The sequence below is a fragment of the Cyprinus carpio genome, chromosome B11 (genome assembly GCF_018340385.1).
Source record: "Cyprinus carpio isolate SPL01 chromosome B11, ASM1834038v1, whole genome shotgun sequence".
Classification (NCBI taxonomy): Eukaryota; Metazoa; Chordata; class Actinopteri; order Cypriniformes; family Cyprinidae; genus Cyprinus; species Cyprinus carpio.
The window spans coordinates 16,579,732-16,607,672 of NC_056607.1; the positions used below are offsets into that span (position 1 = coordinate 16,579,732).

The following is a 27,941-nucleotide window of genomic DNA, read 5'->3' on the forward strand; positions in this document are numbered from 1 at the left end:
TTAAAACATTAAAAATGCTGGAAAAAAATCTTACAGGTTTTGAATGACACGAGGATGAGTAGATGATGACAAAATTCATTTTTGGGTGGACTGTGTCTTTAATTAATGTCACATCCTCCATATGGAAGCCTCACTTCTTTAAGCTGTATTAATGACTCTTGATTTTTGTTAATCAAGAGATGACTACACTAACACTGAGATTTTATTAATAAACTGTATTCAGGCTATTGGGTCAGTTATGATTCCCATGCTAAATGAAAACTTTCGAGGTCACACATTGTGTTACTGTGCTGTTTTTCTGCTTTTTTGAATAACGCTGCTTGACTGAAACATAGGGGCAGAAAGGACTGGGAGGGGGAAGAGGAAAAGGAAAATGGGTCAGTGCGTTCATTTGATTTTTTTTTCACAGGAGTGGAGGAATAGGCACGAAGCAAATTCAAATCCACAAACAGATGTTGAATCTTCCCACCTCTTTCAATCATAAAAACCCCAACCATTTTTCTAATATAGCAGGACATGGCTGGAAAAAAATAAATAAATAATAAAACTAAAAACATGTTGTATCAAAAAAAGCAATTCTATTTCAATCTGCATGGCTTCTCAATAAATGCTTGAGAATAAACAAAAAGTAATTGAAAACATTTATTTTGTGTTCGTCATCAGAGATTGCTGTTTCAGTGCTCAATTCAAAGGTAAATTGTGTCCCAACTCTAGAAGTAACACAAGAGGATTTTCTGTGCTGAGGTTTTGCATTTGAAACCCAGGATTATATTTGTATTGTGACTTGTGAGCGTGAAAAGCTGAAATCCCCCCAGTTAGTATTTGACTTACTTTCTCATCTAGAACTTTTGGCTCGGCATAAAATGTGGTTGTAACAAACTTTTCAGATCACCCCAACTAATGCAACAAATCTTTGCAAGAATGGCATTTTAAACTACAATGTGGCACAGATAGATAGGAAATTTAGATTTTGAGTACTTTAAGTGGTTCTTAATTCATTACATTTAGGATATCAGGTAATGAACACTTATATCTGATTCTTCTATTAATCCATAAATGTTCATACTGTGTAAATGTGGGATTAAATAACAAATAAATAAACAACAGTAAAATTCTACACTATTTTGCCTAAGGATTACATTTAATGCTATTACTAAATTATTAGTGCTTTTAAAGATTAACTTTAAATGAGTGTTAAAAAATGGAAAGGAAATCTCAATGTAGAAATTGGGGAAATACAGTAATACAGTGCTTAATGAAATGCCTATTGAACAATGTGGTGGTCGCGCCAGTGTGACCGCACACAAAATTTAGTCACACAGGCAGAAAAAATGGTTGCAGTCTGGAGTCCTGCCGTGACCATACAGAAAACGCTGCTACTCCTGCCTGCCCCAGATGACACTTCACCAGTCCGATCTAGACGCAGATGTCATAGAACATGCCATAGACAAAGTGAGATAACTTAAGTGTAGAATTGCACTGTCTGCTTATGTAATAATACTAATCAGAGTGTAAACAGTGAGAGATGTTGAGGCAGGTGAAAAGCGTTTGGTTAATGGGGATTATTAACCTATTGTGAGTCTTGTTGCCAAGCCCTGCCTTGATGTAATGATTGACAGGTTGGGGGCGTGATCGGCTTGGAATGCATTTTCAAATCCACATTGACTTAAACTACATCATCATGGGGTATTTAATGAAAATGCAATTGAAACGTCTTAAGTGTAATTGTCAATGCATTTAAGAAAAATAAAATACATTTAAATCACCATTTTTGCAACCATTTATTCAAAATAAAATTTTGGTTTGGTATAATTACTAATACTATTAGCACTACTACTGAAATGATTAAAACTTTAATTTTTAAGAAATAATTACACAACATTTCTTCCATGTTTTATATTTAATAGTAAATCCCCAAAATTAAGTTTGTTTAATTTTCAATGATTAAAAGATAAATTAGATTATTGTATTATGCCTTCATTTGATAACCAGAAAAATTTAAATAGACAACAAAGAACGTCTGAGGGAAGAAAAAAAAAAAAACATTTCATAAGGCCATTTTAAGAATACATTTTAATAAATTAAGTTGTTTTTATGCATTCAAATGATTACATGCAACCAAACAGAGAATTTGGTTTAATCAATTAGACATGCTTTTTGATTAATAAAATGAATTTCACAGGGCCCAACACAGGTGAGTACAGTTCCACCAGTGGACAGAGCGTGTCGAAAAATATGTCGCTGAAAATTTGTTGAAAATAGGAATGGAAGGAATATTGCCAAATAAAGCAGCGTTCCTGAACACAGGATTAGTTCATACTGCAGTCTGTATTACTACAAGCACCAACAGATAACACTCAAAACACATATTACAGAGACTATTCAATATGCCACAAATAAATTCCATAGTATACGTAAGGAACAACTATTCCGCTTATACTATGGTTACAACACCTCAAGACATCGATCAGATGATATATTTAAAGGGATTCGTCTGGTTTTTGTACTTAAATCGGTATTGTAAGTAGGATTATTTCTTCCTTAGCTCATCCAGTGCCTCTTTTGCTGGTTCCAAAACATCATTTTAAAGCTGTTAATGGAGGCTTGAGCCATTGATAGGATTCTAATGCAGTTATTAATGAAGTTATTAGAAAGAGAGCGAGAGAGACACAGAGAAATAAAGAAAGGGAGAGAGAGCTTGTGTGAATTAGGCTGCAGCAGCATCTCTAAACAGCACAGTTATTACCTCGCTAGTGAGAAATGTCATGTGTAGTTACTTTCGGAAAATCGTCTGTCATGTTGTTGTTTTTGTTAGTCCTGTAATTTCTGTTATTATAGTTTTACTATGCGAAGTGATATGGAACTGTCAAGAGAGCTGTCTGGAACTACGTTCGCCATGTGGTTCCCAGAAAATAATTGCACACCTCAGAACGTTTGTCAGCCAATCAGATTCAAGCATTCAATGGCCCCGTAGTATAATACAGAATTAACAGCATCTTATGTGTTTAGAAACTGTTGCATCATTTGACACCTAACAAGGTTAGTAAATAAGTGATTTATGCTTCTTAAACAAGTCATATGACAGTGGAGCACATGCTAGAACTATTTTAAACACGTTAAAATGGCTATTTATTTCTTCAGGGGTAAAACACTTAATAAAATAAAATAAAATAAAATAAAATAAAATAAAATAAAATAAAATAAAATAAAATAAAATAAAATAAAATATTACATGGCTCTGTGGAATACTTGATTCTGATTGGTCGCGACATTCTGAGGTATGTTATCCCTCGATAACAACCGGTAAAAGCTAATAACACAGGCTCATCCGAATAACTGAAGTCGGTGCTGCACTCTTCACTCTTGCATTTTTTCTTGGTGGAAGCTTTGCATTTGTTTAGCTAATAAAATATTAAAACTTGATTCAAAATGGTGTACAGTTATTTACTTATGTCATTCTGGTATCGCGGACTCACGTGTTTCATACAAACGCAGCTGTTGTTTTGTACGCTGTAATGGATTATAAGAGAACTAACAAAATGGTAAGGTTTTAAAACATTTTCATCTTAATTCTTTTATTGCCTTAATTATTTTTGTGGTGAAATGTTGTGTAATAAGTGGTTTGACAGCACCGTTTTCTTTAAATGTCCGTCTAGTTTGAATTTGCCACTTGCTCGCAACTGCTGTCTTCATGGAAGCTTTTCGTTCAAATATTGCAACTCAAATCAATATTTCGCGTCTAATTATTTACTTATATGGCAAGTAGCTGTGTAATAAGCGGGATAATGTACATCCAGCCGGTTGTTATCTCAGAATAAACCCCGACAGGGTGATCAGGACCCCGACGCGAAATGGATGTACATTATCCACAACACAACAAAACACAACACAACACAACACAACACAACACATTCATCAGAGACAGATCAGTCAAGCCTTCTTTAGTGACCTTTCTACAATAAAAGAATATAATGTTTGCTTAACCATAACCAGTGTAAAATGTAAATTGAAATGTGTGTAAATGAACTCATTGAATAAATAAATACATTGTCAAAAAATGTAATAAATGTAAGGAAATTTTATATAATTAAATAAAAAAATGTTAAACTGGAATCAAGAACGTCACAACCTACATCAAATAATTAAATTAAATGTCAACATATGAAGTGTTTCAAACTAAATAGTCACAATGCAATTTCCCCAATTAAATATTTTGATATAAATTTAGTTTACATAACTAGTCCACAGGTCAACTGACCTATAAATTTTATGGGAACTTTTTTTTATATCTAGCAAATAACTTGGAAATCATCATGATTTCTTTAATAGAGAAAATAATCCAACATCTAACAGCAGTCTAACTGAATAAGCGAATATGTCTGGAGATGTGAGGGAAAACTGCTATTAGCTTTAATTAATCACCTCAGACTATCAGTGAGATAGCTATCTGGCACAATGCACAGACGGTCAGCTCATACTAGCAATCTATTCCATCTTCATTTTGCTCAGTGGGCGTCTACTTCAATTAGCTTGTTTACATACTGGAAAGCCTTTGAAATATGATAAATCGTTCTGTAATAGCACAGGTGTCTAAACCACATGGTCTATCCTTTTAATGTAGACCTTGTTAGAAAAGTGTGTAATTAAATAGGGTGATATAGCTTGATTGCTGAATCTGAATCAACTGAATCAGTTCACTTAAACATTAAACTGACCCATGGAAATCAATAAAATTTCCCAAATAAAAACTAAAGTTTAAATTAAAGGCACTACTGAAGCATCTTCACACTTACAAGGAGTCATCAATGACATAAAAATCATTGCAAAACTCTTAATTATGGCTAATTTCATTAAAATTACTTTGAACATATTTTGGATATATCGTTTTAAACATCTTGTTGGGTATTCTAGAGTACAAAAAGCAGACTGAATCTGTTGGCTTGGTGTTGACGGGTTAGTAAAGCCTGATGTTGGTTTATTTCATACCACAGCTGCTGTTTTTGGCTCATCTTCCCCTTGGCCCAGTGCAAAGAGGGAATTGTTGGAAAATACGCAGAACCTGGTGCTCAATTAGCTGCTAATGGATTGATTCCTCTAAAACACGGCATCTACTGTAGGATCAGAAAAGATTGGGGCCATGCACTCCAGGGCTGGAATCAGTTGGGAAGAGCACAGAGAAAGGCATGCGAGGTTTGGACAGCAGTGGCATAAATGCTGGCAGGATGCCTGTGGGCATTGGAACAGGTGAAGTAAAGGCGAGGGGCTAGACTTTCAGAATGCCATTTAATGAGCTCATCTTAGTCCCAATGAATTCTGAACGACACAGCAGTGGGTCCATACTCCTATAGCATATATTTCAGATGATCAAGACACTTTAAAAGAATTAATTTTCAGACATCCTGCAAATTCATTACTCACTTCACCATCATTTCCTAAGGGGATTTTATTCTCAGCTTTTACAAAAACCAACTAAATCGTAAAAATGACCAGTTTCTGCCGCAGTCTTTGACACATGGAAAGTAAACACATGCCAGCTCAGTCATGACATAGCGCAAATATGAAATGTGAAAAGGAAAGGCGAGAGTAAAGGCAGAGCAGTTAATGCTCAATCGACTGCTGGCAGCACAGATGGTTTCACTGACAAACTGATGTGAAAATTACACCAGTCAGTCATCACTGCAGTATTTAAAGTAAAATATGCAAAATACGCACAGGAAATGTCACTTTCCTCCCTGATCAGTCAAACGTGGGCTAATGATAACCCTGACCTGACGCAAAGACTTCTGTTCAGGTCAGGGTCACAGAAAAGTTATTAATCATTGACAACAGGGAGTCCTCTGGGTGACAATATGAAGTAACTGCAGGAAAACTACAAAATGTCACCAAAGGACAGAATAAATCAATAAGCCACTAAAGGTCATGTGTTATGGTGATTTCACTATGAATAACAGGCAGGGTTATTATAGTTAACCAAAAATAAAGTATCTGTTCAGGTTACGCATGTAACCATGGTTCCCACGAGAGGGAACGAGGCGCTGCACCCCCTAGGGGACACATTGGGGAATGGCGCAAGCATGACCGGTGTCTGAAGCAGGAGGGAAACAATGCCAATCCTAATGGTCCACATGGCCCATGATGTCATAGTTGGGGTGCCCGGAAGTATAAAAGAGCACCTGCTGAATATGTCACCAACTTAGTTGTCTGAAGATGTAAACAGGAAGGCCGACGGCATGGCAAGGAGGCACAGCATCTCATTCCCTCTCGGGGAACCATTGCTACATGCGTAACCCGAGACGTCCCCTTCTAGGAAACTCCATTCTGTGCTCCCTAGGGGGCACATTGGGGAATGAAATCCACTTGTCCACCTGGTGGGAGAGCACCAAGGAAGCGACAGACATACACCAAACCTTCCCTCAGAAAGGGGCCAGGCCACTGACGCCACGGGCTGCTCACATAACCTGGCAGAAATGGGGAAACCTGATTAGATCAAGGGGAACACCCCACACAAGTAAAGAGCACAGCTATCCTTAGATAGCTATGCTATGTGAGCAATACTAGCCTGGATACACAAGACCACTGAAGAGGCTAAACTAGAAAGCCTCTAGAGGAGCTCAAGAGATTGACATGCTGAGCTAGAACACAGCTATCCCCAGATAGCTATGTCCTAAAGGCCTTATGAAGGCTTGTAGACGACAGAGAGTGGGCAATCTACTTACAACCTTAGCAGGGGAGATAGAATTGTCTAGGCAAGGGCTCAAGGAGACTGCTACTTAAAGACCCTAAGAAGGGGAGCAGTCACTGAGCATTTCACTCAGATAAGGCTGAAGACAGCCCAGAACACGGAAGTTGGGCATCTACTTAAAACACCGAAGGGGAGACAGCACAGTCCATGCAAGGGGCTCACAGAGACCGCTATTTAAAAACCCTAAAAAGGGGAGCAGTCTTCGAGCTGGAACACAGTTATCATCGAATAGCAGATTCTTAGACAAGGAAGACTTCAGCGCTTACTTGAGAACTTGTGCCAAGTGGAACCCAACCTAGCTATAGAAGCCAGGCTAGAACATAGCTGCCCTCAGACCATCATACTCCAGAGCAAAGTAAGCTTGAGCTCGAGCATAACCATCCGCCCTGAAGAGGGGGAGCAGTGTACTCAGCCCAAACCCACTAAGTGGGATTCAGAGGCTTAACATAGGAAAAGAAATTCCCCATAACCACTCTAGGTGCTGAAACACCCTGGAAGAGAAAGCTCGCAAGCCTCTCTCCACAGAGTATTTAAATATATTCACACCAAGGGAGGCTCTCCATACACAATAAAATGCATATTAGAGAGGTACGGCCGAGCTGTATATAGCTCCACCCACGATCTCGCGGGATCAGGGCTGAAAAGTTTCTGTGCTCACACTTCATCATCATAACAACACAACAATATCCGTGGCATCTGACAACCCGTTTAGGGAGGGTGTGCGGATCCCACAGATCAAACCGATAACCACGAGGTGAGATAAACTGTGCCGCGGCAACGGTGGAACCGGGCTGCGAGACACAAATGCTTTGTTCTGCATTCCTCAGGAATAAGAACAAATGCAAGCAGAGCCTAAACATCGCGATGAGTGCCTAACTCTGAACGCGCATACTATTCACCGAGACAAACGCGAAAGTAGAATATTTCCTCAAATGTTAGAATCCAAACACGGAAGCACACATTCCCTAAGGCGCTGCTCGACTCGAGCTTTATCCGCATGATCCAACAACACAAAAAGAGCATCTTAAACCCACAAATCACACGATCAGAGTCTTCGCCATGCCTCTGCAGTAGCGGGACCCAACTACAAGTTGCAAACGCTTATCACTTATCTCTCAAGAAGCGGGACAAACGTGAATAGAGCACTGAATGAGCAAGCTCCTGATCAAGATACATTATGCATAGATAGTGCATGTCTTCAAGTGTCAGACCTTGGGGACGGAGGTGTCTGACACTTGAGGACATGATTTCCACAGCACTCACCTGCCTCTCACACACACCTCAAACATACGGCTCCTGAAGACAACAAAAGTAGGTGGCGTATTCAGCAGGTGTCCTTTTATACTGCGGGGCACCCTGCCTGTAACGTCATGGGCCATGTGGACCAATAGGATTGGCGTTGTTTCACACGTGCTTCTGACACCGGTCATGCTGGCGGCATTCCCCAATGTGCCCCCTAGACAATTGTTATTATTTTCGTAATAACAATAAATATACTAAGGCCTCATACAATGGTTCTTCCAAAAAAATTAATACTGTCTTACTTCAGCCTGTTTCAACTCAAATCAACATTTGTAGTTGGAACCATCAATTTTATACTAGCAGTATATATTATAAATAATAATAAATGTACAATTCACACCTTAAATAAATATATAAAAATTATTTACCAAAAGTTATGGAATAGTATTGTATTGATGTTTTAAGGGTTAAAGGTTTCTAATTATCTGTAACTTGTGCAAACGAATGCATGGCTTTACATGTCTGAAACGTGTATGGACCATTACAACACCACATGGGAAGTCGTGGCCTAATGGTTAGAGAATTTGACTCCTAACCCTAAGGTTGTGGGTTTGAGTCTCGGGCTGGCAATTCTATGACTGAGGTGCCCTTGAGCAAGGCACCTAACCCCCAGCTGCTCCCCGGGTGCCATAACATAAATGGCTGCCCGCTGCTCCGGGTGTGTGTGCATGGTGTGTGTGTGTTCACTGCTGTGTGTGTGCACTTTGGATGGGTTAAATGCAGAGTGCGAATTCTGAGTATGGGTCACCATACTTGGCTGTATTTCACGTCACGTCATCTCTTAACATGCTTGTTGACATTTAATTTATAACATAAAATGTGACTCCAGTCTCACATTTGAATGGCGATTTTTGGATGAAGTATTAGATAACACAGAGAATCCTAGTGTAGAGCTAAGATCAGATATTTTCCATAACACTGTTGATCTAATACAGAGACTCAGCTGATCAGAAAACAGGATGCATATGTAAATACAAATGAGTGTTTTCAGCACCTCCACTTCCCTCTGAGGTGTGATATCAGTACCATGGTAACGTTGGCTTGAACACATCCGCTGATATCAGCCTTGCCAATGCGGCAGAGATTGACGCCTCCCTGAACTTTCTGTGTTAGAAACAGAGATTACTAAACTAGTCCCTAACACACACAACTGAGCTTAGAGACTCAGCAGATGCCACAGTTCATCAGTTAAACATCTACCTAAAAGACAATTTATAAAATCAAATACAACAGGCTCTTTAGAACATTAAATTCTAAATGATGATTAGTATTCTATGGTAAAATCTGCATAAATTGCTGTTCCACTGTTCTAGGCAGCCAGTCACTCTGTGTTCTCTTTCCTATCTCCTCATAAAATAATTTTCAACTCAATCATCAATATTCCATGTACAGTGTTGATACCAAAATACTTACCAAGTATACCAAAATATAGAGCTGATATGAAAGAAATCACACTTGCAAAGGCGTTTTACCCATATTTTGAACTATGCATAGCAATATGTTGTATTTTATGGTTTTATATATATATATATATATATATATAGAGAGAGAGAGAGAGAGCGTATACACACACACACACACACACATATATATATATATATATATATATATATATATATATATATATATATATATATATATATATATATATATATATATATATATATTCTTCACACGCATCATCACACGCTGCATCTGTGCCGTGAACTGCCATTAGTAGGAAAATAACCGCTTGCCGCCTGGCTTTTGGTTTGGAAAACAATGGCTGGCGTGTCAAACTGAATTCTAAAAACCATGGAACAAGGTTACTCGCTCCAGTTCGCACACAGTCCACCTTGCTTCAGAGGTATAATTCATACTTCAGTATGGGGCAACGCATGTTCTTCGGTCCGAAGTACATACACTGCTTGCAAAGGTGCCGTGAAAATGGTCCCCTTAGCGAACAGCAAGTCAGGTTTTTACAGCCGATACTTACTCATTCCCAAGTAAGACGGTGGGCTCAGACCAATACTCGATCTCAGACATTTGAACCGGGCCCTCATTCGATGGCTTTTGAGAATGTTACCTTAAACAGATCCTTGCGCAAATATGCCAAATATGCGGGGACTGGTTTCTGTCTGTGGACTTTGGACTTTCACGTCCAAATACAGCTCCGTCACGGAGGAAGTGGACTATCAGCACTCGGTCTCTATGTTGGACTGTCCATGGCCCCTTGCACTTTTACGAAGTGTGTAGACGTGGCTCTTTCCCCTCTGAGACTGATGGGAATCCGCTTTTTGAACTACCTCGATGACTGGCCAAATCAGGATAGGAACTTTTCGCTCACAGGTTGTTGTTGCTCAACCACCTAGAGCATCTTGGGCTGAAAATCAATTCAGCCAAGAGTTTTCTGACTCCCAGACAGCAAGTGACTTTCTGGGAACGGTTCAATCAAAGAAAATTCAAGCTTGGATTACGCCAGAATGCTCAGTGAGTGTCAACGTTGTTCAAGCCAGGGTCTGCACGTCCCCTCAGATCATCCGGCCCCTTCAATATTGGCTAAAAGCCCGATTGAAGACAACTATCACTGCCCAACCTATTTTTCAAAACAGTGGTATGCTCTGGCCCAACACCATCTGTATGCCTTCCCTCCGATTGCCTTGCTACCCCAGGTGCTCTCTCCTCCTCATGGACCCTTGAGGAACCAAGTATGGTTTTCAGAGATGATCCAGCTGCTATCTGCAGCGCCATAATCAACACCACTGAGGGAGGATCCTTCTCTTGCAGGCGCAGGGCAAGATTTGGCATCCCCAGCCGGAACTGTGGAGCCTTCATGTCATGCCACTCGACGAGAGTCTAGCCAACTCCCAGCGAGAGTCGCTTATACCATTTATGAAGCTAAAGCGCCTCTATGCCCTCAAGTGGTCAGTCTTCAGTGACTGGTGTTCAGCACTGAGTCAGAATCCGCTATCATGTGACATGTCCCACCTTTTTGCAGGAGCTGCTGGATAAGGATAATTCTCTCGAGGGTGGCTGGACAATTGGCAGGAACGACTTGGTCATTAAGTTTCTTAGAGGCGCTCGGTGGTTAAACCCCCTAGGACAGTGCCAGTATGGGACTTGTCTATAGTCCTGAGAGATCTCAAGAGCTCCCTCTTTGAGCCGCTTCAAACAGCCAGCTTAAGGGTCATGAAACTCAAAGCCCGCTCTGCTTTTGGCCCTGGCATCAGTCAAGCGAGCAGGGGAATTGCGAGCCCTGTCTGTCAGTGCTTCCTGTCTTGAGTTTGGACCCAACGACTGTAAAGTCGTTCTTCAACAGTGCAGCAGTTATGTACTGAAGGTGCTCTCAACTGCATTTAGAGCCCAGGTCATTTCCCTTTTAGCCCTCCCTGAAATGGATGGCGACCAAGGTCCCAACTTGTTATGCCCTGTCTGGGTACTGTGAGTTTACATTAAGCAATACATTATTATTATTGTTACAATTAGTATTATATAGACAGCCATTATTGCTCAGGATGATACAAGAATCCACAAAAAAAGCTTGTTCAATAAATGTTTAACAAATAAATCTGCTTATTCAATTTAGTTAGATAATAAAATAAAATTTTGAAAAGGCATTTAAAATGGTAGTCGTCGTCGTCTTTTTTTTTTTGATTACCTGGTCACCCTGTTAGGTTTGTTCTGCTGACTGTATATCACCCATCACATAACTTTGATTGCCGTGTCACTTATCCAATGAAGTGAACAGCAACATTACACTGAACAAGTCAATATATTGGAAATGTTTAGAAACCTCCAGCTCAGTTATTAATTAATTTACAGATCAGCCAAGAAATGCAATAAAAAAAAAAAAAAAAATGTGACTCTGGAAAATGTCAGAAGAGGCAGGCACCTGATAAATGAAAATGGTTTTGGCACAGGGCCTCAAGTATGAATCAGTCTTACACAAATTTAATTAGAGGCAAAGGCAACAAAAGCTGAGTTGACAAAGTGCCAGGATGCACATTTACTGAAGTGTATCACAGACACAGGGACACAGATCAGTGGGACCAGTTCTGATCCTACAGCTCAAAAGCAGAGATTACAGAAAGAAACAGATAGTGTTAGAGAGAGAGGATAAGAACAGAAAACGACGCATACAGTAGGCCAAAAAGGCCACACTGTCAAACAACAAGAGTTTCATCTAAATCTGGCAGAGGTTGGATCTTATCTGACTGAAACCAGATTCAAATGTGACATAACCAGATTACTTAATATTATAAATATTTGCATTTTTCAAGCTAGACAATCTCGGTGGATTAATAAAGAATGTTTCCTGTTTTTGCACAAAACATTACTTAAATATCCTTATCTTCCCATGCATTATACATACAGTACAGCCAGTAATTAATGCAACAACTCATGCAATATATTGTAGGGCACAGGCATGTTTGTGTTATATATAAAATAAATAAATAAATAAATAAATAAAAAAAAGTTTGAGTGTTATTTTGAGGTCAGTGTGTTTGGTTATCTGTTTGTTAGTTTGTTTATTTATTTATTTATTATGAATACCTAAATCAGAAAGGATGCATTAAAAGTTTTTTACAATGAAGTTTAAGCGCTGGTTTAAAATTAATCAGAGCTGTACGCATACTTAACAAATTTTAATTAATTGTTTGATTTTCTTTCTAATTATATGTTGCCAGGGTTGGGAGTAACCCTGCCACAGGTAATACATTTCTTATTATTGTAATTTGTATTATTATTATTATTATTATTAATATTTATTTTATATTACATTTTCTTTAAGTCTTTGACTCAAGATGCAATTAGCATATGCTATACTCTCTATGTACAATGCATATTTTTCAGCTTCTTCTGGCTAGAATCATGATTTTTGTACCTAAATTAATTAATTAAACTGATAAAAGATGATGCTAAAGACTTTTACATAGTTTATTTTCTTTATTTAAATTAATTTAAATAAATGACATTCTTTTGAACTTTCTATTTAAAAAAAAAAAAAAAAAAAAATCCTGAAATAACTGTATCATGGGTTCCATAAAAATATTAAGCAACACAACTGTTTTCAACATTGATAATACTAAGAAAATCAGCATATTGGAATGAATACTGAAGGATCATGTGACACCGAATGCTGCATAAAATTCAGCTTTGCCATCACATGAATAAATGCCATTTTAAAATGTTTTCAAATAGAAAACAGTTACTTTAAATTGTAATAATATTTCACAATATTACTGTTTAACTGTATTTTTGATTAAATTAATGTAGTAAGTGTAAGAGATTCTTTCAGCAATATGAAAAAAAATCTTACCGACCCCAATTTTTTTTTAATGGAGATACATAAAGTTTAACATACACATAAAAACAAATTAATAAAACTTTTTTTTTTTTTTAAGCTATAAAATTAAAGTTTGCCAAATAAAAATAAGCACTTTTGGTTTTTATCCCAGTGAGTAAAGAAATTTTGGTTTTAGCCAAGAATTTGCATATCACTACCTAAGACTTAAACGAGTGTAAACAGATTGAATGAATTTGGATGTGTGACAAAATATTGGATCTGTGCTGTGAAAATTTAGCAAGTGAGATAGAGAAACAAGGCAGAGAAGGAGAAACACAGAGTTCACAAACAGACAGTTCTCTCATCAGACCAATCTGTCAGTCACACTCTAGTGAAGGCAGATGCTGTGAAGGTGCTGACAGATGTTGTTCTAATCGGTGAACTCCAGTAACGTCCAGCACAGTCATCAGGGTCACCGAGAACAGGACCAAACTTATGGATTTGCTTTCAGCAGGAATATAAATATGCATCTAGATACAGCTACTCTGCCTGAGAGGATTACAGGTAAAGATGTAACAACACTTGAACTGAGCCCCCAATGCTGAAAGACAATCTTTCAGGTGATATGACACAACATGACCAAGGGAACCATCATCAGAATTGTCTGGAGTTTCGCTCTTTCATGCATCACAGACATTCTGTTTCTGACAAGCTTAAAAGTGCCTTTGGTGAGAAACCGAGAGAATATCCGTCATCAGATACACTGGAGAACACAAAAGACTGTGTAGGCAACTCCTAACAGAACCGACGTCAGTTCTCTCCAACAACTTTCACATCAGCTCACCTCCTCTATCGCTGCTTTTGTTCTCTGGCTCAACCCAAAATAGCTTCATTCATGTATTCCTCATTATTAAACAACAAGATGAATGTTTCTGTCTCAAGAAACCTATCTTGGAGTCTCTCCAAATCTCTCTCTCTGGGGATCCAGGTGACGGAAAAAACTCAAAAAGTTCACTGCGGCAAGTGTGGTTTCAGAATGAGTCTCAGACCGGGACACTGCATCTCTGTGTACAGAAAAATATGCAGCATAGAGATTTACGTTCAAGCGGTTTTGATTATATCTAGAACATTATATACAAGCATATCCATAATTATACAACCAGGGGCATCACTAGACATAAATGACATTTGTGGCTTAGCCAATTAGAGGCAGAGCATAATGCAAAACTACCTTCAACTGTAAATGATTCAAAGAAGAGCCATGTTTGTTAGATTTTTTTTAATGGTTTAAGACTAAGAAAAAGACACAATTAATGTCCCAAATCAAAATCTTTCTGTGATATTTTTAAAGAACAATTTGGACATCTTCAATTAAATAAAAAGTAATGCAATTATGGGGGATTTTTTTTTTTTTTTATTCCCACAACAGTACATGTCAGTATAACTCCAAAAAAAAACATCATGTCGGCCAGCAAGTTTTATATAACTGTAATATTAGACTTTGGCTTTACGTAAATGAAATGCTGCATCCATTGCCACTGACATGACACTCATTAGTGTGCATCGTGTTTTAACTTTGCATGACACATAATGTAACAACAGTGCTTTGTAAGGGCGGGAACAGAAGGTTAAGAATGAAAAGACCAACTGCTAATTGTCTTGCAAGCACTGTAACAAGCCTACAAACAATCAACATCACATAAAGACAGCTATCATTTAGAAGCACAGCTCCGAAGACAACAGCTTGTCTTTAATTAGCAATAACACACATGCTGGATGGTGAAAGATGCCACTGAACTGGGCCTAAATGTGGATCTGTCACTGTGATAAATATCACAAATAAATACAGATACACAAAAGGGCTTACATAATATATATATATATATATATATATATATATATATATATATATATATATATATATATATATATATATATATATATATATTATATATATATTACACACACACACACACACACACACACACATTTAGTCATTTAGTAGGCGCTTTTATCCAAAGCACAATGGAAGCAATCAAAATCAACAAAAGAGCAATGATATGCAAGTGCTTTATGTTGTTTCAGTTTGATTAAAGTAGTGGATGTTGTATTACTTTGTTAAATTATGTAGTGAATAGTGATAAAGGAGATAAAATAGTAAAAGAATAGGGCAAGCTAGTGTTAGATGCCTTTTGTTAATTGTATAATAAATAAAAACAAAACAAAAATACAAAAAGATTAGAAAAGCTAGTGTTAGGTTTTTTTTAAAGAAAACAAGCAGAACACGAATAGAGAGCAAGTCTAAAAGTTTTTTTTTAAATAAAGAATAGAATTAGAATAGAGAGTGCTAGGGTTAGAGGGTCAAATAAAGATACACACACACATATATGGGATGTGTGTGTGTGTTTGTGTATAAATGTTAATATATTTTATATTAATATTATTTATATAATTATATAATATAATTACTATTATTTATATTAATAATCTATCCATGTATTTATTCCCTTAAAAATTAAGATAATAGAGGAGATCATTATAAATGAATTATATTTAATTAATTAGTGCAGTGATGAGGATGATGTGTGTTCAGGTAGCAGCGATCAGTATTAATCATGTGTAATTGCATATTTTTTTTTACTCCGTATTCTTCAATTGGCATCCTTAAAAATAAATGCACTTGAAAAAAAGAACTGCATAATATATTAAGACTTTCAGCAAAATACTGTATATATCGCAAGTTTATGTCTCTTTCAATTATAAATCTTGAAAACAATTTAGTTAGGTTTAGGCTTAAACCAACAAATTTGTCAAATGGGCATGAAAAACAATCCAATTAAAAAAAAAAGAGAGAGATTGTCTGAATACAAGACTTATTATACTCTAAAGTAAATTTGTGTTGTTTACGGATTAAATCTTTACTGGGAAACAATACAAACATAAAGACCTCACACATAAGACTGGAAATAAGCAATGCACACATATATGTTTCCACACACACACACACACACACACACACACACACACTAAAGTTTAAATATGCCACTGAAAGTGGCCTGTTTCCCTGCTCTGAGTTAAATAATGCTCCCTAAACCTGCAATGTAAGCAAGTCAAACAGCCACTTAGTCTGCTTTCCCTTCTGCGATTTCTTTTCGGAATGACTCCGTACAAGAATTCCCATGTATGCAAAAGGCTTTAAAGAAGAAAAAACAGCGGACAGCTGACGCACCGTTCGGAAGCAATTTGTGCGTGTTTAAGCAGCCAGCCAATGGCAGGATGGGTCACAGTCCCTCACCTACCTGATACATGTATGTGCTAAAGTAGATCCCATTGTGTAGTTGGATCTTCGGAGAGGTGAGGTTCATCTCGCAAGAATCATATCAGAACCTGGTTTGGATCTGCGAGCCCCCCGCAGCGAGAGGGAAGGGGAGGGTGGAAAAAGAGAAAGAGAGAGAGACTGAAAGAGAACAGAACTCTCCCTCTGTCTCTAAATTCCTGATGGATGACAGTAAGCTAGAGAACAAATTAAAGTCTTCGATGCCGGCTCTGCTTAGCAGACAGCGGCGCACAACTCTGCGGATTGAGACCCACATGGAAAAGAGAAAAAGAGACTAAGAGAGAGAGACATGGAGGGGGGTGAGTAAATAGGGGTAGGAGAGGGAGTGGAGCAGGAAAAAAGGATGCTACACAGTGCAAACAGAGAGGGAAATAGAGCGAGGGACGGGATAAAGATAGAGATGTGTCAGAGGAGAGAGAGGCAGCAGAGAATGAAGACGAGAGGGACACAAACAGAGAGTTTTGAGCGTTTACTGGCATGTGAGGTTACGTGGAGACAGAAAGAGTTCAAAACTTGGCCTCCTGTCATGGACATCCAAACCTTGTAATTTCTTTATCTAAATATTTCTATGGAGGAACATTGGTGTCAACTGACATGGTATTATTTAGAGATGGACAACCATCTTTGTCATGCAGCCTGCATTAAGAGTTTACTTTTGTTCACAAATAATGAGCCAATGAAAAAAAAGAAAAAAGAAAAAAAGACATGAGACAGAGGCTTGAGCAAGCAGCCCATCTTAAATTAAGCCTAAACTTGTCAGTTTATAATGAAACACAATATTTCCATGGTCTAACACAAAGGTATTCAAATGTGGGTCCAGGGGCTGCAAGAACAGGAAAAAAACTTTTGCAAAATCACAGTAAAAAAGCTAGAGGTTGACCGATAGTGGATTTTATCGATACCAATAGCTAGATTGGACCACACTGGCCGATACCAATTAATCAACCGATATTTTTTAAAATGGATACTAAACGAAAACTAAAACAGTGCTTTACTATTTTAAAAAAAGCAGTAGCAGTACTGAACCATACTTTGTAAATGAATAAATATATTCATATTAATTATTATATTGATCATTAAAGTTATTTCATAGTTTACTAATGTAAAAAAAAAAAAAAAAAAAAAAAACCTTTAAAATGTAAAAATGTAGCCTATTAGTAATAGTAAATGAACATACTAGGAACAATACTTCTACAGCTTTCATTAATATTACAAATGCACTCTTACTGTTAAGTATTACCATTTAATTTCAACAGTCATGCTTAAAGATGCCCAACTTTAAATATCTACAGTACACAAGGCCATAGCATCAAAATTACATACATAGATTATTGATATTGTATGTGTACTCTCACACTTTATTTGCTTCTATTTTAGAACACTGCATGATTATCTAATCAAAATAATAATAATTATATATAAACATAAATATAAATATACACACTGGGCAAAAGTGCAGCGCTGCGTCTAGGAGAAGTCACACACCAGACGCATCATGTTCAATTCAAGCAGCGGTCTAAAACTGTTTATTTAATCACCAAACGGTGTTTGCTTCAAGAATGAACAATGTGGCAGAAATGAGTTTGAAGTTTGGTGTTTAGAAAAACAGAGCAAACGGAAAGAGAAAGTGCGATCTGTATTACCGCTCTCTATATGAAGCATACAGACTTTATTAGAGCCATAGAAAGAGCACAATACATGTTTTATAGCATAGGCTGAAGTCATTATGTACATTAACAATGTTTTGGGACAAATATAATGTAATTTAATGGAAAACTATCTGAATGGCGCTCTGTTCCATGGCAGGATTTTCTGTTGGCTGCATTTAAATGCGCGTTTGAAATTTCCCACTCTGTGCTGCACACAGTGTCAGGTGTCAAAACAAACAACACGTGCTGTTAGTGATTTCCGCCTCTATAGGCCGCTCTCGTACTATATAATGGCAGCATCCCTTCTCAGCCACAACCCGGAAAACTATCGGCATGGATTTTTGCCGATAACCGATAGTTCCGCCAATCAACTATCGGTGCCGATTAATCTGCAAAACCGATGAATCGGTCGACCTCTAAAAAAAGCATTAAGATAATTAGTAGTTAATTGTAAACTACTATACTATATAATAGTAAGATTATTAATCATGATGAATTTGATCTTATTTTTTTTATTTTTTTATTCTGCTCTCAAAAGGTCAAAAATACAGAGAATACCCAGCAGTATAATAGTAATACTTAGACAGTTAGATAACTACAGAATAGTATAGGTAACTATATAAGCACAATTATCTTATTCTACTGACAGCAACAGTTTTTAACACAACAAAAAATCTATCTATATTACAAATTGTTAGAATATTTTAATTATAAATGATTACTGATGATTTTTAATTATAACCGGATAGCTAGATAGCTAGATATTATTGTTTTATGTAACTCTGTAAAAATGTTGTCTGTTGTCTTAATGAGATCTCACTTAATATTTATCTCACAAAGTATAAATGGGACCTGCCTACTTAGACAGGAAGAGACTGAGTGACCAAAAATGAACAACCCTAGGTTTTTTTTATTACATTTTTTTTATTTGATATTTAGGTTAGGTGAATCTGACATGACTCACTCAAACCTGACCTGGATCATGTCAAGCCATTCCCCCTCTATCTCCCTCCGCAGAAGTATAAACCAGCATTAACTCTCAGAAAGTGTTAAGTACATGAAGCGGGACAAGAATTTTCTGCATGTATCAGATGTGATATATGGATCATTGATAAATCAAGCCCCAAGTCAATTAACACTAAATTGCTTTCATAAAAACCTCAAAAGGCATAAGGCAGTAGATCTATAGGATACATACACCTACACTGATATACAAGCCAATAATACAATGCAACTTGTCGCCAAACAAAAACAGAGGCTGCTATAAAGGGAAAGGGATTAGCATCATATTCTTCTGTTTCTGGGTTAGACATACAGACACTGTTCAGCTCACAACACACAGCTCAAAGGCTTTTTTGAGTAAAAGTGACAGTAAAATGGTCCTCCCAAAAGCCTTACCAAGAAAAAGTTTTCAAGATGCAAAGAAAAAAAAAACCCAAACCATTTCCCAAGGCACAGAGAAGATGTGAATAGATATTGAAGCAGAGCTCACTCTGCAGAAAATAAGTCCTTAATTTCTGTGTGTCGTTTCTACTTTTTCTACCGTTTTTCTTCTCACTGTCGTGTCTCAAACTACAAGATTTCACCCAAAAGATGTAGAACTGGAATTTCACATTTTGTGTAGTTGTTTAGCATTTTGAAATTAATTAAATTAATAGGAACAGTCTGGATATTTAAGGAAATGTAGGAGAAGATTCTCTTGTCCAGACTCATGTGCTAAAAGACTAAACTGATCTGGGAACAGTATGTTTGGTTAGAAAAAAAAAAAAGATGAAGAATGACAGACGTCTACTGGGACAGTGTGGGAGACATGATTAGCCTAAGAGACGTGCTGTGGAGAAGACTGGATGAGGAGGAAGAAGAACAGGAAGTGTAATGACAAAACAAAACACCCAACGGATGCACAAACACTGGCTTTTACAGGCGGCTGACACTGGAGAATCCCACATATGGCTGGTATGAAGAGAAGCACAAAGATTCTAATCATGGCAATACAAGAATAAGCACTTAGAACCAGATCAATGGAGAAAAGCCAAAGTAGTTTAGGGGTGTCTCAGCCCAGCCTCAACAGTTCCCAGTTTAAACAATGGAGATCCACATCAAGGAAAGAACAATCCTTATAGAAGCTAAGATGCATCTCTGCATTATGCCAGCTCCTGCATCTGAAGCGCCACACACATGCATTGTGGTACTCACGTGAACATGCGTTGACTGTCACGGAAGAGAAGAAATTGTTGAATAAAGTTGTTATTTTTGTTTTCTTTGTACACAAAAAGTATTCTTGCAGCTTCATAACATTAAAGGGCACCTATTATGCAAAATCCACTTATACATGGTGTTTGGACATAAATGTGTGTTGGCAGACACAACCACCCTACAATGATAAAAATACCACCCACTCATTTTTGAACCCCCTTTAAACCAAGTCAGTCTCACTAGGCCTGCCGTTTTGATTCTCATGCAGTGTGACATCACATTGTATAGGGCCGGGCCACAGAGTTTGATTGACAGCTCTGCATTGCTATAGTTACTCAGCGGTTGGTCGTTGTCGTCCATTTTCTCCGTGCTCCAAGCAAGTCCTAAGCTCTGTGTTTGAATGTAAAACTGAACAAAAGAGTCTTCATTTTCTCCCAATTTCAGAGCTGCTGAGGACGCTGAGGATTACTTTAATTTTTCAAGGTAATGTGCCTCAAAATCTACCTAAATATGTATATCACTCCAGACTCCTTTGTGAATGCCATGTTGTTATAGTGCTTAGTGTTTTAACCATATTTGTGTGCATACATTAAGTATTTTTTTTTAACTGATCAGCACCACGCTTGTGAGGTTAATTTGCGCCATTCGTAGCGCGAGATTTGTTCGGTAGCGTGCTCACACGGCTCGGTCAATTGATCCGCGCTGATGACAGGTCAGCACGGAGCGAGCTCTGTATCTTTGCGCTGTTTCGTTCCACTTTCAGTGCATTTGGCTTCCCATATGTACAGCTAAACACTGGTTCTCTTGCTCTCAGTTATGTTGCTTCTACAGGCTGTTTATTGCTGTAGATATGCAATGCAGAGAGATGTATACGCAACGCCCTCTTCTGGAGACGGGGCAGGAATATAGAGGTCATTTGCATTTAAAGTGATACACTCCAAAACAGCTCTTTTTTTAGACACACCCCAAAAATAACATTTTCCAGTTGACATCATAAATTATTTGTTGGGTATTTTGTTCTGAAACTTCACAGACATATTCTGGGGACACCCATGACCAATATTACATCTTGTTAAAAAGGGGCATAATAGGTGCCCTTTAAGGTTGAACCACTGATGTCACATTAACTATTTTAACAATGTCCTTAATACCTTTCTGGGGCTTAAACATTTTAGTTGCATTGCTGTCTATGCAGCTTCAGAAATCGCTCTGATTTCATCAAAAATATCTTAATTTTTGTTCCAAAGATGAACGAAGGTCTTATGGATTTAGAACAACACGAGGGTGAGTCATTAAAGAATTTTCATTTTTGAGTGAACTAACTCTTTAATATTAACTTTATTTTGTTTAGTTTTATAGACATACAATGTTAACAACTGTATAATGCATGTCTCCTCAAAAATGTAATGAGAAATCTGAGACTTATATGATATAAATGAATAACGGAACGCAACACAACACAACATAACATAACACAACATATTGCAACGTAACAAAACATAATGCAATGTTACCTAATGTAACACAATGTAACGTAACATAAAACGGGACGGAACTCAATTAAGTATCTGACTGATTTACCAAATGGAAAGTGTTATAAATAAATATTTAGGTTTAAATGTTTTTGGAAAAGTTCACAAATAGCTCTACACTCACAAAATTACAGTACTTTCAATCAGGATGCATGATGATTTGGAACTAGTTGAAACATGCTCAAACAATTAGGGGAAAAAAAGATCACAGCACAAGCAGCAATATGAAAGAGCAAAATCTAATCTAAAAGGTTGTTTTAGTTCAACAGAGACCTAATTACCAATCGTATATTCTCTGAATGTCCTGGCTGGTTGAGTCAGTTCAAACACATTGCACTTAAATGCAGTTACCAAGGAAACAGTAACAAAACTATGGCAAGTAAGGATCTGGATCTGAGAAGAGAAGATCACAGGAGAGCAGCGCTATGGTCTCTATTAAAATCCACACAATGAATGCACTAAGCTAAATGAGCAGCTTTATCCTGCACTTCTTGTGGGAGCTCTAGAAAGTCACTGAAGGAATAATTGAGCTTGAATAAGGCACTCTTAACCGCAGATTCTAAGCAGAGCTTTAAGTGAAGCAACTTATCTAATGAGAAATAACAGACAGGGCCAATGCTGGAGATGCTGGCACTCTCAGTACAGTAATACATCAGGAAAACAGATTGCTGTCATTGGACACTCAAAGACAATGGGTGAGAGGAGAACATCACCATGACTTCACTGTGTAAAACAGTGGAGTAAAAGTAAAAAAATTAAAACCTCCCCTCAGGTCATGCCTGTCCCCTACAGCCACTGTTGGAGACCTGCTCCATCATTTGTGATGAGACTAGGCCCCCTTGTGACTAGGAGGTGTAAGTGCTGACCTAGAGATGGACCGTTTCTGACTGAACTTCCCATTATGCTCTAAAACAGGCATTCTTTAGTAGAGCTTGATGTAGAGCAGAAAAAAAATTAAAATAAATAAAACACACGCCCTTAAAAATAGGCCTAACTTAAATGACTTTAAAAAATATGTCTAATGTTTGTTGTTTTTTTGAGGCCTTTATATTTATATGCTTTCCCCCCAAGATTATTTATATGATCCCTTTATGAAATTACACTCTTCCTAAAATACTTTTGTGAGACAAATATTTAGTGTGAAATTATAAAGAAAACACTTAAATGATTTATTATATTATTTATTTAAATAATTGACATTTATGTTGTCATTGTACCAAAGCCACAATATATATATTTGAAATATCATCTTATTAAAAATTATTCAGATGTATTTTTATATTACTACAAACCATTAACATTCAGCAGTTCAAAAAAACCCTGTGAACCTAAACACTGACAAAAAATGAATTTGTAGCAGATAAACAAGTCTTCCATTTTCAGAAAAGCGGGGTGTGGGGGGGTAATGTTACTAAATATTAAAAAGGGCTTCAAAAACATCCTGCCTAAACATCCAGTTTCAGTAGAAAAACATCAGCACAGAAAAGACAACTGGTCATGACAAAATATTATACAGTATCTGTAACACAACTAACACACATTATGCCAGAAAAGGACCAAATAACTGGCATTTTATAAATATTTATTAACATTGGTTACCCGTCACTCCTTCTGTCTCATCACCATAAGCTGAAGAAAGAGACACATTTCTGATAGGAAGATAGGGTTTCCCACGAGGCAGCATGATGTGAGCAGCTCCAGCAAAAAGCTTTCGCTCATCTGTTCCCACCCTTTCTCATCTCTTTTACCCCGCACCACGCATCTTTCTCTCCTGTGGCTTTTCTTAAAGTACCTCTCCAGATAATCTCCTTATTTCTGGACTCGGTGACTGCATGACCGGGAAGCCATTTTACAGCTCAGCACGGTTCTCAAGGAACATACTGTACAAGCACGTGCATGTTAATGCCCAGTTGCCAGTGTCAGCACAAAAACTGAGACTCAGCCGCATATAAAACTAACAGGCACACAATAACTGCAGCCACACCCTGAGGTGGCTCTGGTCAGGTCAGTTCACCTCCAAAAAACCCACTTATCTATGGGATTTCAGGGACTACTCAAGCTCTATGTCTTATAATGATTTCTGTGCATCACGTTTGTCAGAAAAGATGCTGGTTAACCTGATGCTGAGTTACAGCTCCCATCCATCATTGCAAAATGGCATAAGCAAACCATTATTCACTCGTAGTCCGTAGTGCTGAGAACAGGATGTGAGAGAGTTATTTTATTTCACCACAAGAAAGTTATTGGGTGTCTATGATGTTATTAAAGCAAAACTGAGATAATCCAAATACTAAAATGTATTTTTTTTTTTTTTTTTTTTTTTTTTTATTCAATTTTTTTTTTTTTTTTTTTTTTTTATTCAATTTAGTGTTGTCCTATTATGGATTTTTGAAAATTACCTTTCATGCAATGTGTAACACAGCTGTAAGTGAATGAAAACATCCTGCAAAGTTTTAAATCTGAAAGTGCAGTGTATAAAGTTATTGTTTTTCTCTCTCTCTCTCTCAAAAAAAGAGTCGACTCTGAATCATTGAAACAAGTCGTTTTTAAAACGAATCCCAAGTCGTTTCATGTTGATGTCAACATGAAACATTAGCATATTGCCCGCCCCCTTGTTGCACAGGCAGACCAAGGAAAACTTGACCATCAGTCGATTTTCGCATTGGTCTGAATGAAAATGCAAATTTATTCTTTTCCACTAGGTGCCGCTTTTGAAACAGTAAAATAGCTGTTTCCCCGGTAACGGCTCTACTCAAAGCAGCTCACAAACTCTGCTTTGTCAGGCATTACAGGCATGATGAAATGGAAATTAAATCGACCAATCGGACACATCACCACAGATTAGCATCACGCAAAGGAGGGGTTTGGAAAAATTAATCATTGAGAGAATCGTTTGGGAGTCGTTGAGCAAATAAGGTAAAAATAAATACATATTATAAGACAAAGAAAGTGTATTTTGACCTTGCATGCATGTCAACCTGTTGTTGGGGGACTCCCAAAACCAAAATATGAACCTTTCATAACCCATAATAGGAGCATTTTAAAATATAATTGGTAAATAATGAAAAATTTAATTCTATAAAATTACAAATAGTTTTTTACTTGTAGTTTTAGACTTTACAATAAAGATTATGTAGATATTAGCATTAAACATTAGAAAATATAAAATGTATATCTGCCAACCAATATGTATAAATGCCAAATCTGAACACTGCTATTAAATTACAAAAAAACTGATTTTTTACCTGTAGTTACAGACATTACAATATAGATACTGTAGATATCTGCACTAAAAAAGTATATTTGCCAAACTATTTTTTAGCAGTCATTACTCCCAAAAGTCCTATTAGTTTTTTTTTTTTATAATCTCAGAATTTACAATACCATCACTAAACAATAAATGTATATTCACCAACCACTAATACAAATAGTGTATACATATAACATATAAACACGTTTACACACAATGAACCATATAAGTCAAAATGGCTCAGACACATCCAAGCAAATGGCATATTCCCTCCTATCCAGTTGTCACATGCAATTATTACAAGAGTCGGTTCAACCGTCCCTTTGCTGTCATGCCATCATGTGCATCCCCTTCTGTGCAAATTCTCTCTTACTGACTGTCTTATACCTACCCAGCGGTTTCTACAAGGGCTGGTTTGGTATTTATTTATTTTTTTATATACTGTGTCAACTGTTAAAAAGAGCCTTTAATGTACATGGCCAAGCCTAAAGCTCTCAAGGGTGTGTTAATGTGTGATTTCCTTTCCTTCTCTGAATCTTTTTTATGTGTTTCCAAATCTAAATAGAAAAATTGCCTTTTTAAAGCTTCAATCATTGAAAAGCCAACAACAATGCTGGAGAAGCTATCAATGGACAAGATAACACCGTAAAGACACGTCCACATCAACAACAGTCTCTGAGTGCAGGAATGCATTCGAGATGCCCCCCCCCCCCCCCATTGAAAGGATCACATGCAATCTGCACCCAAAGAAATCAACAGAATCAGAAATCCTGTCATTTACAAAATTCTACACTTTCTCCATCTCTTGTATGTTTTGCTGTTACTTCAGTCTTCTGATCCTTCAGAAATCATTCTAATGTGCTGACTTGGTGGTCAAAAAGTATTTATTTAAAAGAGTTGTGCTTTTTCAGGATGTTTTGATAAATATAAAGGTAATAGATACATAGAAAAACAATTTATTTGAAATAGTTGTTTTGTTTTTTTTTTGTAAATTTTTAAAAGTCTTTACTATCACTTTTGATCAATTTTATGCATTCTTGTTAAATAAAAGTAATAATTTCTTAAAAACAACAACAACAACACTATATACATTCTCATTCTACATTGAGATTGGCATAACCCACTTATTTTAATCTTTAAAAAAAAGTAATAATTCAACCACAATGCAAAATGTATTACTTAGCAAATCACATTTCCATTACTACATTCACCTGTATTATTTAAAAATACCTTTTATTTAATGTCAGATTTTTAATTTATATAGCTAAATTATTATGGAATTTTAACATTGGCCATTTATTGGTTATTAGCCAAAACATTAAAATAGTATCATCCTATCAGAGTCAAACAGAATCTAAATATCCCATTTCACAATTCTGCATGTTGTTTTCCCTCCAAATGTGCAAAGATTCCGAATGGATCTGCCTAGTGATAATTTTTCCCATTGATACAGCTTTTCATATGTCACTCCAAATAACATTTTATTACCCAGACGCTCAATTTCATTAGTAAATCAAATTTTAATATCACTGAACGCTCTCTCAATGTAATCTGTGAGTGCTATTAGTGAACAGCCTCCGCTGTGTAATCTGATACCGGACATGATCTGATACCTGCATCACATTTATCAAGAGGAGGGAGAAGGAGGAGGAGGGGAAGAGATGAAACACGAGGAAGGGCGAGAGAGAGGAAGCTCACTCCAGCAGGAGTGGTTATAGACTGACACATTTCACAGTGTTTGTGGGTCTGTTTTGTGAGTATGGGCGGACTGATGCCTTTACAGGTGCAGGTCATATAATTAGAATATCATCAAAAAGTTGATTTATTTCACTAATTCCATTCAAAAAGTGAAACTTGTGTATTATATTCATTCATTACACACAGACTGATATATTTCAAATGTTTATTTCTTTTAATTTTGATTATTATAACTGACAACTAAGGAAAATCCCAAATTCAGCATCTCAGAAAATTTGAATATTATTTAGAATAAAGGATTTTTAGAAATCTTGGCCAACTGAAAAGTATGAACATGAAAAGTATAAGCATGTACAACACTTTCTATGGGGTTAAGGTCAGGCGAGTTTGCTGGCCAATTAAGAACAGGGATGCCATGGTCCTTAAACCAGGTACTGGCAGCTTTGGCACTGTGTGCAAGTGCCAAGTCCGGTTGGAAAATAAAATCTGCATCTCCATAAATTTGGTAAGCAGCAGGAAGCATGAAGTGCTCTAAAACTTCCTGGTATACGGCTGTGTTGACCTTGGACCTCAGAAAACACAGTGGACCAACACCAGCAGATGACATGGCACACTGGACTTCAAGAAATGTGGATTGTGTGCCTCTCCTCTCTTCCTCCAGACTCTGGGACCCTGATTTCCAAAGGAAATGCAAAATTTACTTTTCATCAGAGAACATAACTTTGGACTACTCAGCAGCAGTCCAGTCCTTTTTGAAGCAAGACACTTCTGACGCTGTCTGTTGTTCAAGAGTGGCTTGACACAAGGAATGTGACAGCTGAAACCCATGTCTTGCATACGTCTGTGCTTAGTGGTTCTTGAAGCACTGACTCCAGCTGCAGTCCACTCTTTCTGAATCTCCCCCACATTTTTAAATGGGTTTTGTTTCACAATCCTCTCCAGGGTGCAGTTATCCCTATTGCTTGTACA

The 27,941-nt window shown here is 37.1% G+C and overlaps 1 protein-coding gene across 13 annotated transcripts in view; it reads right to left on the reverse strand.

The window, feature by feature from the left end:
• The window catches only part of LOC109060845 (liprin-alpha-2-like), a 100,085-nt gene that overhangs the window by 35,758 nt on the left and 36,386 nt on the right, over positions 1-27,941 (reverse strand). Inside the window, exon 1 of one of the 13 annotated variants that reach the window (XM_042734242.1) lies at positions 16,610-16,845. The exons of the other annotated variants lie outside the window; for them this stretch is intronic. Coding sequence (XP_042590176.1) covers positions 16,610-16,675 — 66 coding nt within the window. The 5' untranslated portion in view covers positions 16,676-16,845. Of the gene's footprint in view, positions 1-16,609; positions 16,846-27,941 lie in introns of those variants that run through there. 13 annotated transcript variants of the gene reach the window in all.